Source organism: Sceloporus occidentalis, unplaced genomic scaffold (genome assembly GCF_023333645.1).
Source record: "Sceloporus occidentalis isolate IW3139 unplaced genomic scaffold, rSceOcc1.0.p SCAF_10, whole genome shotgun sequence".
Classification (NCBI taxonomy): Eukaryota; Metazoa; Chordata; class Lepidosauria; order Squamata; family Phrynosomatidae; genus Sceloporus; species Sceloporus occidentalis.
The window spans coordinates 10838091-10855932 of NW_028316990.1; the positions used below are offsets into that span (position 1 = coordinate 10838091).

General features: G+C 40.6%; 1 protein-coding gene across 1 annotated transcript; it reads left to right on the forward strand.

The window, feature by feature from the left end:
* Positions 1–381: 381 nt before the first annotated feature.
* Positions 382–12112, forward strand: LOC149305889 (UPF0547 protein C16orf87). The gene is made up of 4 exons (XM_089540207.1): positions 382–553; positions 9649–9745; positions 10911–11093; positions 11506–12112. The coding sequence occupies exons 1-4, from the start codon at positions 488–490 to the stop codon at positions 11622–11624; spliced, it is 465 nt and encodes a 154-aa protein (XP_089396333.1). The 5' UTR covers positions 382–487; the 3' UTR covers positions 11625–12112.
* The last annotated feature ends 5730 nt before the right edge of the window (positions 12113–17842 follow it).

Below are 17842 nucleotides of genomic sequence, written 5' to 3' on the forward strand. Positions count from 1 at the left end.
GGGGAATAGTGGGGCCTCCTTCCTTGGAGGCCTTTAAGCAGAGGCTGGATGGCCATCTGTCCATAAGGATGTTCTGATGGGGAGTTCCTGCATGGCAGGATGAAGGGCCTGGACTGGATCAGGGCCTCTTCCAACTCTCAGGCCAATTCTTCTGGCCCCTCCTCCCCTCACTACCCCGCCTGTCTTTCATATCCAACCGGCCAATAGCAAAGCGGAGCAGACCTTTCGTCACGTCGTAAGCCCCGCCCCTTTGGGGAGAGGGGAGGGGGGAAGGTTTGGCCGAAGAGCGAACGATGATTGGGCGGCCGCTTCCCTTTGAAAAAAACAAAAACCTCAGTTGCGGGAGCGCGCATGCGCAGGCGGCGGCGGCGGCGTGAAGGAAGGAAGGAAGGGGCGCGAGCCGTTGCCTGGCGGTGGCCGCGCAGAGGCGTCTGCGCATGCGCGGCGTTGTGTGTCTGGATCCAAGCGAAGCAAAGGCGAGCAAAGCATGTCTGGCGGCCGGGCCAAGAAGGTGAAGATGGCCACCAAGTCCTGCCCGGAGTGCGACCAGCAGGTGAGACCCAGCCAGGCCCTGCTCCTGGGAAGAAGGAGCAGGAAGGGCCCCGGGGCTTCAAGGGAGCCTTGGCTAAGTTCAGGGTTCTCCAGGGAGAGAAAGGGAAGGCTGCTGCTGCTGCTGCTGCTAGAAGCCCTTTCTAATCGAGGGCTCTGCTGCCTTCCTCTTGAGAGGATTGTTCAGTTAACCTGAAGTCATGAAAGAGGACAATTACCCCGATGACAAAGATAGGAGACGCTTTGGGCCTGGTGCTCGTGGGCTGCCTGGAGTCTCTAGCCATGCATTTTGTGCAGCCAAGACTGAGACGGATCATGGTAGCCTCCCAGATTGTAGAGGACGGAAAGCAAATGGACACTTTGCGTTGTGCCTCCCCTCCCTCTGTTGCTCCCCCATGTTGTGTGCTGTGTAACAGTGTGAGGTTGTCCTCCGTCTGCCAGTTGTCCTTTTCCCTCTGAATCGTCTTCTTTTATTTGAGACTGCTTCATTCTCAGTTTTCTGTTTAAAAACCCTTTTAGAGATTTGGGAGCCAAAATTCACTTTTTCAAAAAGGTTGACAGGCAGAGCCTTCCATTGATTTTATATATTCATGTTTTTATTAATGTCTTTTATTGCCATTTTATGTTATTACTTAATTTATTATTTATTTATTTGTGTCTTTTATTTGTGTTTTTATTTTTATTTATCTCTTTTATTACATTTTATTTTATTATTCATTTTATTTCATTGTTTATTTATTTATTTATCAATATTTATTTCTTTGTCTTTTATTTTTGTTCTTATTTTTTATTTTTATTTATGTCTTTTATTACTTTTTATTTTATTTTATTATTTATTTATTTATAAACATTTATTTGTGTCTTTTCTTTACATTTTTATTTCTTTTATTTCTTTTGATTTTATTATTTATTATTATATTTTATTATTTATTTATTTATAAATATTTATTTCTTCATGTCTTTTATTTTTGTTTTTATTTTTATTGCCATTTTATTGTTTATTTTATGTTATTGTTTATTTATTTATTTATAAATATTTATTTCTTTGTGTCTTTTCTTTACATTTTTTATTTCTTTTATTTCTTTTTATTTTATTATTTATTATTATATTTATTTATTTATTTATAAATTATTTCTTCGTGTCTTTTATTTTTGTTTCTATTTTTATTGCCATTTTATTGTATTTTATTGTTTATTTTATGTTATTGTTTATTTATTTATTTATAAATATTTATTTCTTTGTGCCTTTTCTTTACATTTTTATTTCTTTTATTTCTTTTTATTTTATTATTTATTATTATATTTTATTATTTATTTATTTATAAATATTTATTTCTTTGTGTTTTTATTTTTTATTGCCATTTTATTGTATTGTGTTTTATTGTTTATTTATAGATAATTATTTCTTTGTGTATTTTTATATTTTTATTTCTTTTATTTCTTTTTATTTTATCATTTATTATTATATTATTTTATTTATTTGTTATGTCTTTTTATTCATATCTTGTATTTCTTCTGAGGAATGTGGGTGATGTACATGGATTTTCCCATTTCTTTTTCTGTTTATGATGACCATATGAGAGGTAATGACAGCCCCAAAATTATAGCATAAGCTTCACAGGTGAATGAAAATTTGAATTGGAGTCTCTCTCCAGTCTTGGTCTAATTGCCATTAATGGGAAGATTGCAAACTTCCATGTCTTTAAGATGGATATTTGTAGTTAGTTTGGTTGCCATGTGTCAACCTAATGGCTGCTTCAGTGCAAATCCCTTGGATTCAAGGGCATGTACACTATATTGCATGGATCCATGTTGGTTTTGACATGCATGGATGTCTGTTTGGACATCTTTGGTCCTTTCAGCTTCTTGCATTTTGTGGCAAACAGACTTATTTGCTAGTGTTTCCTATAGCAAATGTGCAGTGTGTGGATGAAACATATATATCCACAGAAATGCAAGTATACACCCATATTAGACCACAGTGGTCTAATTTCCCACATGTGCGTATAGTTGTGTGTTGCGCATGTTCGTGCATATACAGCTGGACCTTTGTATCTACAGATTTTTCACCCACGGATTCAGCCGTCCACGGCTTGAAAATATGGGACTTGGGACTTGGGTATGGGGGGCCAACTGTATTATCTTGTGTATTTAATAGGACTTCAGCGTCCGTGGATTTTAGTATCCACAGGAGTCCTGTTTAATAGGATTAGGGTATGGAGGGCCAACTGTGCTGTCCTGTGTATTTAATGGGTTTGGGATTGGAGGGCCAGCTTTACTGTGCTGTTGTATTTAATGGGACCTGGGTATGGAAGGCCAACTGTACTATCCTGTGTATTTAATAGGACTTGAGCGTCCATGGATTTTGGTATCCACAGGAGTCCTGGAACCAAACCAAGAACCGACTGTAACATAGAAAATGCCAGCAAATATATTTTCCATGGAAAGTGTGGAACTACTCTCAGTTGTGGTATTTTTGTCTGTGGTAACTTCCTCCTGCACTGCATTTCCCCCCAGAAAGCATTCCTCACGTTGCCAAATGAATGGTGATTCATCCAGCATGGAAAAGTGGTTGAGCAAACACAGCCATAGGTGGTTATGTGATCTCTATAGTGGCCCTATAAGGCCTGGTTTCACTTTCCTCCTGAGAGTCTGCTCAAGAGTTTATTTTAACTTGCAAGAGGCCAGCATCAAAGCCAGCTGTTTCTTTCTGAGATGCTGGAACTTGCAATTAGCTTCATGAAATTAGCTTCCTTGCTCCTGTTTTCCATCCAGTGCCTGTCTTGGAAAAGAAATCTTTTTCTGTCCTCAGTTCTTGTTGCAGAAGACGACTGAAATATTCAAGGTTGATAACACTTTAATTGCTATGGCTCAATGCTATTGAAGTCTGTGAACTGTACTTGTGGCACCAGAGCTCTCTGATAGAGAAGGCTAAATATCTCACAAAACTACAAATCCCAGAATTCCATAGTATTGAGCCATGGCAATTAAAGCGGTGTCGATCTGGATTATTCCTGCAGTTTGGATTCAGCTTTGGAGTGACTTCTTTGTGTCTGTGTGCCTTCAAGTTCCTGGCCGATTTATGATGAACTCATAGGGTTTTCATAGGGTTTTGCCAGGTCCTTCCTATAAAATAGGGCCTAACATTTGTGGATGGTCTCCCATCCAAGTACTAACCAGAACTCAGCCTGCTTAGTTTAGGTTCCAAGATCCATTTTTGTGTCCGCAGTTCTACACAGACTACATGTTTTATAATGCTATAATGTTTTAAAGGGATTGGTGAGTGTTTAAATATCTGCAGCCATAGCTTTATGAAGAACTATACTGAGAGGGGGAAATAATCCTTTTCTTATACGAACTACTGGCACACAGCTTTGAAGCGAAGAAGTGGAAAATATGGAGTGGGGGAGTTTATTTTTTAGCAGCTTCTGAGCTTTCGCTTTGAGAAAACCACCATGCCAACTTGCTGCTGACTCATTTCACAGTTGTAATTTTAGAAATATGTATAGATAGCGTGGTTTGTTCAAAGCTTGGAATCAGGAGCCTTCTTTCAAGAGCTCTTAAAATGTCCCCACCTTGGAATGCTAAATGAATTTAAGACACAGTGATACTCTTTGTAGTAGCATATGCCTAATAACGTTGAAACTGTCTTGCGTATGAGTGTAAGAAATGAAATCTATGTTCTTTGTATATGATTTTTCTGTGTCAATAGCAACACTGAACCTTATTTTTCTGGATAACAGTAACATTATATATATATATATATATATATATATATATATATATAATTCATATATGAATATATATTATTAATATATCACTGTCTTGATTCCCTATATTGGGAGAAAGGCAGGAAATACTAATACTACTAATAATAATAATTCATTTAATAGAACATACACATTAACCCAAACCCCTCATTTCTATATTACATGATTTTTGTTCTTTGGTTTCTGCAAACAGCAAGCATAACAGTTGGCCTAGATTTTAGGTCTGAAAAATAAAAATCTTCATGCACTCCGTTTTAAGGCAAATTCCACAATCTGTACTACTGTGGTAATACTGTTATCTGTTGTCTTTTGTTATGTGGCTTCAAATTTACTGTGATGTAAGGTGACTTTATAGGGCTCATGGTAAGATTTGGAGGAGGTTTGCTGTTGCCTTCTTCTAAAACAATATGATTTGCCATGGTGAGCTAGTAGGTTTTCAAACTCTGCTCTTGCTGGCTTTCCCAAAACCTTTATTAGGCCAAACCCCCGAATACAGTCCACCTTTCCCTTACACAGGGCATCTGTTCTGGACCTCCCCCCCCCCCCCCCCGCATAAGGGGAAAACCATGTATGCTTGCTCCCCATTGAAAACAGTGGAGCATGTGCATGCGGCACTGTGAGGTGCATACGCCTCAAGAGAAAGCCAAGTGGTGGAAGAGCCTTGTCTGTCCTTCTCCTCTGCTCAGACCTCTCCTTGGGAGAAGGCCAAGCAACGGAGGAGCCTCGAGGGGCGAATGTTTGCTCCTCTTCCTCCTCCACTGCCCAGCCTTCTTCTTAGGAGAAAGCTGGGCAACAGAGAACCCTTGAAGTTGTTCCACATCTTCGTGGGCTGCCTTAAATCCTTTGGCGGGCTGCATGTGGGCCCCGGGCCATGTGTTGTGTAGGCCTGCCTTAGATCAAGAGGCAAATGCAGGCCATCATAACTAGGCATGGTGCAGCTGGAATAGCAAAAAATGACCCCCAAATGGTGATGACATGCATCTTTGTCAGGGCTCCAAAGGAAAAATGCAAAACAAACAAACAAAACAGTTGACTTAACAGCTATTGGAGAACAAGCTATTATTGGAAGGGTGGGTAGAATTCATTGATCTTCATATCAGGGAGTGACCTTACTTGTCATCAATCTGGGAGGAGTGGAAATCTTTGAAGGAGGCTAAAGAGGAAGAATGATGGATCTAGATCAGTGAAAGCACAAATGAGCAAAAAGGGACATTTAAAAAGTACCCTTCCTACTATATCATGAAATTGAAAGATGCACCAAGGAAGATTGAAGCCAATGATAAAGATGAGAGGGATGTGTGACACGTGGCCTTGTGGTCGCTAGCTATATTTTCTATCCTTTGATTCTCATAATCATTGTAGAAATTAACACAGCTTCTAATTTGTGGGTTCCTGTCCTATATATTATACACAGTCACTGGATTTTGTTTTATTTTTAATCGTATGCTAGTCAGCTAGTTATTTTTGATGTGTCTCCCAGCTTTATTAAATATGTAGCAATACAGTAGATCCAGCCTGGCCAGTTTTATTCATTTCCTTTTGGGAAGGCACTGTTGTGTCATGCTATTAATAGGGAAGTATTTGACTGCCTTTGAGAATTTTTGTGCTACTTAAAGAGATTTGCATAAGCCTTTACTTATACAGAGCTATGGAAAGGGATGCAGTCTTGGAGATGTTACATTTTTCCTGTTATAATTAATATATTTACTTTTTGCTTTAAAATTTCTGTCATGGCTTTTACTCTCCCTCTCTGCATTTATAGGAACAGCAACAACAGGAAATGTATGTATCCTCTACTCCTATTGTGTATTTGTTTTAAGTTCAGCACTGGTTACTTTGAGTTTGAATTACTTTAAGGGCCTCAACACAATAGCAATCAATAAATAATGCCAGAAGTGAGCTGTGAGGCATGTTGCCTAACCATAAATGTATACTAGGCTGTGACAGAAAACAGCAAATTACAGTAGGCAGTGATCAAAAGCAGTTAAAACCATGAGATGAGACTGAGAAGGGTTTTTGAATGCTGATGTTTTCCTGGAAATGACAGCATAGGTTACTGTTGACTAAGAATCCGCATTTCTATTGGAGTGAGGCTTTTTTGCATGCAAACACTTTGAGCAACAGAACTGGTTCCTTTCTGAATAGAAGCTCTATGCAATATCCAAAGCAGTGCTTGAATTTATTTTAACAGAAGATGGAGGTGGGGGCACCTCTTCCTGTGTGCTTTTCTGGATATTATGGTTGCCAAGTGTTCCTTATTGGAAGGCCAGAAAGTTTCTTCCTAGCTGTGTGCCTTAAATCTTTTCTGACTTACAGCGATCCTGAAGGCCAAGCTATCAAAGGGTTTTTCCTGGTAGAATTTGTTCAGAGGGGTTTACCTTTGCTTTCCTCTGTGGCTAAGGCCCTGAGCAGATGAGCAAGGAAAGTAGGGGCTCAGCCCTTGTTTTCTTGGCCCAGGTGGTAACTTGGGTTGTCCCTGGGCTGGCACGGGGCCAGGCACATGGTTACACACCTACCTGGGGACCTGGTGTTGTGGCATGCTCCTTACCTTTCCCCTGTGTCTCTGCTAGTGAGTGAACCCCTGTCAGAATCCTAGAGTTGGAAGACACCACAAGGGCCATCCAGTCCAACCACATTCTGCCATGCAGGAACTCACAATCAAAGCATACCCAACAGATGGCCATCCACTCTGTTTAAAGACCTCCAAAGAAGGAGACTCCACCACTCTCTAAGGGAGTGTGTTTCACTGTAGAACAGCTCTATAGTGTTCCTCCTAATGTTGAGGTGGAATCTCTTTTCCTGTAAGTTGAATCCATTGCTTCAGGTCCTATTCTCTGGAGTAGCAAAAAACAAGCTTGCTCCATCCTCAATATGACACCTCTTCAAATATTTAAACAGAGCTATCATATCACCTCTTAATCTTCTCTTCTCCAAGCTGAACATACCCAGCTCCCTCAGGCTCTCTTCATAGGGCATGGTTTCTAGACCCTTCACCATTTTGGTCTTCCTCCTCTTGACTCACCATGCCTAACATGAAAATGGGGCACCAGTCCATGTGGTTGCAGCCAGGTGCTCCCATTTGCATGCCAGGTATGTCAACTTACTAGTGGAGATGCAAGGGTAAGGAATCGATGGGGTGTCTAAACAAATGGGGTTTGCAGTGGAGTTTCCTGAAAGCTCCATGGCAAGCTGGGAGTCAAACTGACCTGTGTTAAGGGTTGTTTACCCCAGGATCGGGCTGGATCAACATCCTACCTGCTAGGATCTGCCCCAATCTTGGCTCTGAGGTTTGACCTGTGTCATCCAAACAGGACAATGCGAGCCAGGGGGAACACAGGTCTTTTGACTTGTGTGGACAGCCCCTAAGAGAGTGTGAGTTGCCAGAGGTGACCCAGTGAGTTTCCATGTCCAAGTGGGGATTCAAACCCTGGTCTCCCAGAGCCTTAGTGCAGTGCTTAAACCACTACACCATTGGCAGGTGTCCCTTATTGTAAGGGATGTCCCATATATGAGAAAAACTAAAAGCTTTTCCTTTGATATAGGGTGTGTCCACACTGCAGAAATAAAGCAGTCTGACACCACCTTAACTGCTATGACTCTAGCCTACAAAATCCTGAATTTTGTAGTTTGGGTGAGGCACCAGAGCTCTCTGACAGACCAGTCTAAAGTACCTCATTGTTGTCGTGTGCCTCCAAGTCATTTTTTTTACTTGTGGTGACCCTAGGTATTTTTGGCAGGTTTCTTCAGAGGGGGTTTGCCATTGCTACCCTCTGAAGCTGAGAGAGCATGACATGCCCAAGGGTCACCCAGTGGATTTTTATGCTCAAGTGGTGAACTGAACTCTGATCTCCAGAGTCATAGTCCAACACTCAAACCATGCTGGCTAAACACTTCATCTGACTACAAATCCCAGGACTCCATAGGATGGAGCCATGACAGTTTAAATGGTATAAAACTGCTTTATTTATGGAGTATGAATAAGCTGATAGATTGAATGAGATGCTGACTATTCTATAATGAAGTGTGTGGGCCCATGTAATGTATTAATATTGATAATTTGTTCATTTTACAGAGAAATACATGGCTAAGTTAACCGGAAACAATACATTCATTTGATATTTAGGGGGAACAGAAGCTTTTTAACTACTTCCTAGTTATCAATCCTGCATGTCATGAATTTAAACTGTCCTTTATAGCAATTTTGAAAACCTGGCAACACTATTCGATATGGAAGTTCTACAATGTGACTGTTAGCTTGTGCAAGGGGAATATTGCATGCGAATAATGTTTTGACATAATGCCGTTCTTTCAGGGGGGAAAAATTGCCTTGAAGCCCCTTTTCAGAAAATTATGTGAATGGGATTAGCAATGCCAGTTGCTTTGGGGGTATCCATTCAGTTAAATCACCTTCAGATGCACAACAGTGAATGGGCTCCATTGTTAATAACATGAAGGCTTGGCAGGGATGTACTGTGAACTTGAAGAGTAATCATCCACTGTTCAAAGGCTGGCTGCTCATAAATGTGCGCTTGTGTGAAGCGCTTCACAGGAAATACATCTCTGCCTCTGGCAGTGCTCATAATTTGGTGCCATAAACACAGTAGAAGATTATTTCCTTTCAAAGGAATGCATTTATTCTAGTAACATTAGCACGTGATACGGACTTTGATTTACACTAATGGGACTCTGATCTTGCATGGAAATAAATATAAATTGACTTAAAGCTATCTACAAATTCAACAGTTGTGGCAGCTGACAGTGTAGGTTTGTAATGTGCGCACCACTCTATGTTTAGAACATGTAATCAATGCCTAGCTTGTTGAAACAATGGGCCGTAGGTATTTCTACTGCGGATTGTTAGCTTTGGAAATGATTTCCAAAGTGGTTTCCAACCTTTTCTTTCTTTTTTTTTAAATTAATTTTTATTTGCACAAAATAAAATAGCAACACACTCTTCCTAAAAAACACTAACAAATCATATTATAACATGTAACAAATAATAACATATAAACAAATCATCAGCATAAATACAATATGCATTACTTAATACACCCTCAATGTTGCTTATATTAACTTCCCCTCCAGTTTTGTCAGTGATTTTGTAACCATCTTGTACCTCCATAACTCCGGTATCTCCATGTTGTTATGTTTATGTTTATAAATGTAGAGAGATCTTGTAGCACCATTTAGACTAACTAAAGAAAGAAGTTGCAGGCGTGAGCTTTGGTAGACTTAAGTCTACTTCCTACTTACTAATGTATCTAAGGAAGTAGACTTAAGCTGTGACAGTCCTTGAAAACAAACTCATCTTTTAAATTATCTTTTCCAGGTTCCTGTTGCATGCAAATCTTGTCCGTGTGGGTATATATTTATTAGTCGAAAACTCTTGAACGCTAAACGCTCTGAAAGGCTGCCACCCACTGCAGGTATTGTTCCATTTGATGCCTTTTCTGCTGTTTCCAAGTGCTGATATATATTCCTTTCTGCCTTCCAGTAAAAAAATATAAAAACAAAAGACAGCCGAAGGAGAAGGGTTAAGTACTCCTTTCCCTGATATTCCTGTGGCATCCTCTCATAGTTGTCTTTTCATTTCGGAAGATGTTGAATTTACTGTGCACATCTGGTATGTAATGGAGTCATACCTTGCTAATACAGTGCATTTCAATTATGCAGTACAGTGCATTTGGTTCCCGAGTATCAGGCTGTTTGCAGCATTTGTGCACTTTGTGTCTCAGTGTCATATTCTGGCAAATGTTTATTATTTTTATTTTTGCATACTTTTTTAGGCCTAGCGTTATTGCACACTTAATAAAGGCTAGCGTAAATATGCTTTTAAGCTTTTATATGCACTACCAAGTGAAAAAAGCTGTAATTCACTTTAGGGTAGCTGGAACCTAACCCCACTATATTGGAGGCATGTCAATAAATATTTTGTTGCTAAGATGATAATTTAATAGTATCCTCTGAAGATGCCAGCCACAGGTGCTGGCGAAACGTCAGGAAGAAAATCTTCTAGAACATGGCCACATAGCCCGAAAACCCCACAAAAAGCTATTAATAGGATCTCTTTATTTCAGTACAAAAATCTCAACCCTTTCCCCTATTGGCCACTATTTCTCCCCCTCCTCTTTCTGTTCTTTGAATGTGAAAACATAACTTTTAGAATCCAGAATTCCCAGAATCAGACCCCAGCTGGAGGGATTTTAAGAGGTAAGAATAGCAGGCAACAGAATGGCCCCACAACTCCATATTATCTCAGATACATCAAGCTTTGGAAAATCAAGAATAGTATGGAAGGAAAATGCATTCAGTTTAGTTTGGGTACTCAAAAAAACTTTTTGGGCCCAGAATTTTTACCTGCGAAGGTAAAGGGGAAAAATATTTTAAAGGGCATTATCTTTTTTCAACAATCAACACGTTGCACTTGTGTTTTATTGGTTTTCCCCTTCTGCTATTACTTACAAATTATGTAATGTTAATAATAAAATAGATTGGGAAAATGGATCCCCCTAGAAAAGGGAAAATCCCAAAGCCACAAAACTAGCTTTTAAAATTTTTGTCATGATGAACAATGATGATGTTTTCAAATAGAAATCAGAAGTGAGGCGAAGAGAAGACGGACAGAAAGAGTCAAAAGAGAGAGGATAAATTCTGTGATAAATAAAGACTTAGAAAACCGAAGAAGATCCAGGTCCAACAGCCATTCAGACCACAGCAGAAGAGGAAGAGGGAGACCAAAGACTGCCACAGCTAAAAAGCATGAAGAAGAAAGAGGTATGAGGAACGGAGCCATCTGGTTCTGCTTTTGCATATTATGCAAGGGCCACGAAAGCACGCGGAGTGTGTCTTCCTGTGCCTTCTCTGTGCAAAGAACGAATGTAGCTTCAAGGTTGCTTTTGAGATCATTTCTTGGTCATGTTCAGAGTGACTGTGAAGTGCTGGGACAGGAAACTCAATCTTCTTTTCTTTCTTTGAGGAAGCCTTGAATTGTCCATAATTTAGACAAGCGGTGAGTTCAGCAGGCCAAACTAGCAAGCATCCCAACACACTAGCTCCAAATGTGAAAAATGCTAGTATGCCCCAGTTTGTAAAATCTTTTCGCTTAAAACGGGGAAGGTTTTCAGATACTTGGTTTGTGCTGCACTTGTCTTATTCATTTTTAATATCTTATTATTTTCTTCTGCAGAAAAACAAGAAAAAGAAGTGGACATGTATGCAAACCTGTCTGATGAAAAGGCTTTTGTATTTTCAGTGGCCTTGGCAGAAATAAACAGAAAGATTATCAACCAGAGGCTTATTCTCTAGTTACCTGGTCAGGACTTGTGCATGCCTTGCTGTTTAAGTCGGGTGATGAAATTGGAACATGTGGTGGCGCTTGACCAGGAAATCTGGCCACCTGCATCAGTTGAGGATATACATTTTTCCTGGATGAACCTCTGCCACTCTCGCTCTTTCGTTCTTTTGGTGTTTTTGGAGCCTGCAGACTTGGTGTTCGTTCCAGCTTTTTGTCAAGAAGCAAAATGACCAATGCTTTCCATGAGAGAGAGAGAGAAGATCAAAAGCAAAAATCTTTTAATCCTGCAAAGACAGCATCTAGAAGAACTCGACAGTTTTGTTTTTGTTTTTTTAAAAAACTGTTTGTTTTGACACTTCTGCAATTAAAATTCAATATTTTAATTAAGTTAAATGTCTTTCACAACACCGATTCCAGATTTTCAACTTACATTGAAGCTTACCTGTATATATACTTCAGCTAATCCTTTTAATAAATCAATATTGTTATTTTAACACAATCTACTGATTGCAGAACTGAGAAAGTTATTGGGAGTGGTGTAGAACCACCATGTTTTTGCTTTTTTAAGCTTTCTCTCATGGCACAACCTTCGACATTTTGAATGCCTAGGGTGCTGCTGGCAGCTCTTTGGCACTTCCCCTCAAAGGAGTACTGCATTGGGCTTTGAAGGATTTAAATAAGACATTTGTGTATGATTTCTCAGCTTTTCTGGGTTAAAATCAGGCAATGTTATTGAAGTTAAAAGGCTGTAATCATTGCTAATCTAGTTGCCATTTGCTTTGTTTTGCCTTTTCATCCTTTTTGACCTATGCACATTTTCATAGCCCCACTTGTGCCTGGTTTTATCCCCCACACATTGCACACCTATGATTTACCATCCATGTAGCCTTTAGGGTGAACACAAATTACGTTATGAGTTATGCCTGGTGGCATTTTATAAGTCCTTTGGCCTCGTTTTCCTTTGCTTTGTCCTTTACATCCTTTGTTACATGTCCAAAGTTTTACACTCAACTTATCCATGGATCATATCAAAATCCATAATTTTGGCTCCAAAGCTTGCCCTTGACTTAAACACATGAGGACGACTTATAGTCAAGTATATATGGTAGCTTTCTGGGAAATACTTTAAAAAACAGAAGCAATTATCATGTGGCAGGGGAACCTCCCCATATCTCTTGCTTGGCTAAGTGCATCATCACAGAGAAAATTTGACCCACTCGAGATAGACTGTGAATACTTTGTTGTGTCCTTTCAAGTCAACTTCAGCTTATGACAATCCTATCTGTGCAATTTTCTTGGCAAGCTTTATTCAGAGGAGTTGCCTTTCTCTAAGGCTGAGAGAGTATCACTTGCCTAAAGTCCCCCAGTGGGTTATGTTCAGATTGAAACTCTTCATGTAGTTTGCATCTATTGCTCTATGTCCTAGTCTCTGGAGCAGCAGAACACAAGCTTGCTCCATCTTCCAATATGACATCCTTTCCAATATTTAAAACAGGGCTATCGTATCACCTCTTAACCTTCTCTTCTCCAGGCTGAACGTCCCTGAGCTGCTCCTGCTCCTCATAAGGCATGGTTTCCAAATCATACCTTGTTATGTTGACTATACTTAGAAACGCCCTTATTTTACAACGTAGTCTGAAATTAGCAATTGATGCTTCTTTTGCTCAAAGTCTCTTTCTAAGTCCCGCGTACAAACAACCTCAGCAAATACATTCTCGAGTCTGTCTCTGTCAAATTGGGAACCTCCAGACACTTTGGATTCCTGTTTCCATCATCCTTCACAATTGGCCATGTTGCTGGGAATTGGTGCGAGTTGATGTCTGCCCCCCAAAACAAACTCACAAAGAACTGGGAAGCACAGCATTGGGGAATCCCAATTTAATGGGATAAGCAGGAATCCATTACAGTCTGGACAGGAAGGGGATTCCAAATGCTAACAGGGGTCCATCTACATTGCAGAATGAATGGAGTTTGACACCGCTTTGTCCTGGCTCAATGTTATGGAATTCTGGGATCTAGTTTTGTGAGCTGTTTAGCCTGTCGGTGTGCTCTGGTGTCACAGCAAACTACAAATCCCAGGATTCCATAGGATGGTGCCATGGCAGATAAAGTGCTGTCAAACTGCATTAAATCTGCAGTGGTCTCCATTTCAAGAAGAGACGCAGGGCTAATGGGATAAACAGCATTAGTTGTGTCCCTTCAAGTCATGTCTGACTTATGTATAGTGACCTTAAAGTGACCTTATGGGGTTTCCTCTGCAAGATTGTCCAGAATGAAGTTTCCATGAAGGTGTGGAGATGTGGACCCTGGTCTCCCAGAGTGCAAGTACAATACTCAAACCACTGAACCGTACTGAGTCTCATAAGCAGCATAGGAAGAAGTACTGTATGTAATAAAAGACCAAACTAAGGGCAGCTGATCACGACTTCTTGGAATTGTACCTATTTTTGGATGAACAAAGCTAAAAAGACTGCTTGCTCCTTGTCTTTTTAATGGCTCGCAGGAACACAGGTGAGACACATGTAAATGTCACCTTCTCCAGAAGCAGAATTTCCTTGCATAAATATACTGTTTTTGCAAATTTGCCATTTTAGCTTCTTTCAGTGGCATTGCATTCCCAGGAAAAAGGATACACATACACTTGCATAGGTGCTCTTTAGAGCACAATTCAGGTTTAGTTGCAGTAGCATGCGTAGATACGTGTGTGTGTGTATATATAGATATGTGTGTGTGTGTTCATGTGAGTGATGGGAACTGCAGTCCCAAACTCAGTCCCTGCACTAGTTAAGGGCGCCACCCATTTTCCTATTGTCCTGGAGCGCCCTCTGGCGGCAGCAGAAAGGGCGAGTTCATCGCTAACGAGTCATCGGATCTTTGCTCTCCGGCGCCCTCCTGTGGCCGCATTCGAGCACATTTCCTAATTCTTTAGCGGCTGCTCTTTTGGGATGAAGGGATGGCGCTAATGGTCTCCTGCGCAAGCGCAGCAGCCACAGCAGGGCGCCTGACAGAGAGAGAGAGCGAGCGGGCAGGAACGGGAGCCTCGAGGGGAGAAGTCGCCCTTCCTGCTGCCGGCCGCCAGAGGGCGCTCCAGGACAATAGGAAAAGTAGGTGGGGCGCCCTTAGCAGGGACCGAGTTTGGACTACAATTCCCATCACTCACATGCATACACAAACACACACACAAACCCCTATATAGCCACACACACATACAACAACACAGTTATATATCTACACACACACACATACACGCACTTATATATCTACACACACACACAGACACATATATCTACACACAAACACACATATCTACACATACACACATTTATAGATCTACACACACACACACTTATATATCTACACATACATACACACATATATCTACACAAACACACATACAGACACGTATATCTACACACAAACACACACACACATATATCGACACACAAACACACATACAGACACGTATATCTACACACAAACACACACACACATATATCGACACACAAATACACATACAGACACGTATATCTACACACAAACACACACACACACACATATATCTACACATACACACACTTATATATCGACATACACACATACATATCCATACACACACAGATATATACACATACATCTATATACACACACACGTATCTATATCTCTATGCAGGCACACACAAATACACAATACACACACATAAGTACACAAACACATACGTACTTCTGCTGTGTGTGTGTATACACCAACACACATACATACTTTGTGTGTGTGTGTGTACTTCTGAAACATACACACACACACATGCATACATACTTCTCGTACTTAGAAGAGTTGTATTGGGAGTTGTAGTTCCAGAGGACCAGAGAGGGCAAGGACCCCTTTGGGTTCCCAAGGGGAAAGAAGGAGAAGCAGCAGCAGTGGTCAGTGGGCTTCACAAAAGGAGGCTCCCAGAAGGTCCATGGCTTCAGACAGCGACTCTTCCCCAGTGTCCCTCCATCCATCCTCTATTGAGGCCAATGCTGCTGGAAAGGAAAGCCTTACAGCTGGACGGAGGAGGAGGAGGAAAGAAATGGCCCTTGGCTTTGCCAAGAGAGGGATGCCTCTGCGCTTGGCACTTCCGTGTGTGTGTGTGTGTGTGTGTGTGTACACACACACACACACACACACACACATATATACACATACACATACATACTTATGCTGTGTGTGTGTATATATACACTATATATATATATATATATATATATATATGTACATAGACAAATACACACAAACACACACATACTTTTGCTGTGTATATATGTAGATAGGCTTTAGATACACACACACACACACACACACACACATATACACACACACACATTTTTATTGCATATATATAAAAATTCAAATTTACAAACACTGTGACACATAACATATAACACCTAACACAAAACTGTCCACAAATCTACTTACGCACATAACTTTGACTTCCTAAGCCGTACAAATAGGATTTCTATACATAACTTTATATAAACTAACTCTTCTTCAATCTCATTTCTCTTATCCATAAGGTATTACATTTCCTATTATTAACTATCGTGACCTATTTATGATACATCTTCAGGAAGGGAAATTTCTTACGATTTAGGTCCGAAACAGACCGCAGAAATAATCCAGTTTGAGACCGCTTTAACTGCCCTGGCTCAGTGCTAGGGAATTCTGGGAACTGTAGTTTTTGGGAGACACTTAGCCTTCTCTGTCAGAGACAATAAACTACAATTCCCAGGATTCTCTAGCATTGACCCAGGGGAGTTAAAGTGGCCTCAGACTGGATTATTTCTGCAGTGAACAAAGTTCTTTTAGGACTGTAACATAACAAGGGATAACTTCACTGTAACTGTAACTGTAACTGTAACTGCAGTGTGTTTTGGACCTTAGTTACTTTTTGAGTAATTTTGATTTAGCAAAAAAGAAAGTACACTGTAGTTAGACGCAACCTGCTATTTGTAATCAGTTACATATGAGCCCTGGCTGGGCCTTACATAGGTAAAATGCTACCATTCATGCACAAGTAAGCTTTAGGAGATTTCCCCCAAATGCTGCAGAAACACTAGTGACAGGGCTTTCGATGATGTCGGTTTGAAGATGCTCAAATGTCATCTTCATTTTTCCTGGAAAGCCCCAGGATATCAAATTCTGTTGCCAAACCATTTTCCTTCCCATCTAACTATCACGCTTTCCAGTTACACATCTTCTCAAATGGTCGTCCCCAGAAGCATCCCACTTTCATTCAAACTGGTTTACGGGTCGAATTGACACTGGGTTGCTGCATCAAATCAAATCGATGCGTAGTTCCCACTATGGAAGCGAATTATTTCATTAATCCATGAATCCATGAATTCGTGTCTTTTTTGACACGATTGTCATTTGGGGGATGCATCTGAGGAAGTGGATTTAAGTCTACGAAAGCTCATGCTGCTAACTTCTTTCTTTCAGTTAGTCTCAAAGGTGCTCCAAGATCTCTCTACATATTGTATTTCTAAACATTCAACTAAGGCTTCAAGGTACTGCAATGCTAGATGTTTCCTGGTTTGTTTGTTGCCGGATGAAATTGTTCTTTGTCACTGCTGTCTGCAATGAAAGGAGGAAACTGGCATGGACTGCAGTCTGAAAGGCACATACTGTCCCAATTTGGCAGATATAGCCCAGATTAATAATCTGTCATTCCACTTTTTCACCTGCTTGTAAAATGTCCCAGTTTCTCTCTTCTTCCCACCTTCCCTCTGTGCCCTCAGTTTATTTCAGTTGCTGCAAACTATATGTTCATAGTGCAAAGTGCCCTATGTTGTTTCCTGGATAATGCCCACAAAATCACACCTGGGAGAAAAAGAACTCCACATCTTGGCATAATTCTCCCTACTCCCCCAAAATATTATTTAATATACTTAATATTAACACAGTGAGCCAGGGTGGTATACGGGTTTGAGCATGGGATGGCGGCTCTGGAGATCAGCGTTTGATTCCCCACTTGGCTGTGAAACCCTCGGGGTGAACCTGGGCAAGTCACAAGCTCTCAGCATCAGAAGATGGTAATGGCAAACCTCCTCTGAACAAACCTTGCCAAGAAAACCCCATGACAAGGGTGACTTAGGGTTGTCATAAATTAGAAACGACTTTAAGGCACATAACAACCATCTTAACACACAGGTTCTGAACTCTGCCAGAAGTGCACCAGTTTGGTGCAGC

What these genes read in the sequence shown, in the direction of transcription:
- LOC149305889 (XM_089540207.1), top strand. Translation starts at nt 488, where the DNA reads ATGTCTGGCGGCCGGGCCAAGAAGGTGAAGATGGCCACCAAGTCCTGC. An exon ending in AAGGCTGCCACCCACTGCAG is followed by an intron (nt 9,746 to 10,910) that starts GTATTGTTCCAT and finishes GTTTTCAAATAG; the next exon opens with AAATCAGAAGTGAGGCGAAG. An exon ending in AAAGCATGAAGAAGAAAGAG is followed by an intron (nt 11,094 to 11,505) that starts GTATGAGGAACG and finishes TTTCTTCTGCAG; the next exon opens with AAAAACAAGAAAAAGAAGTG.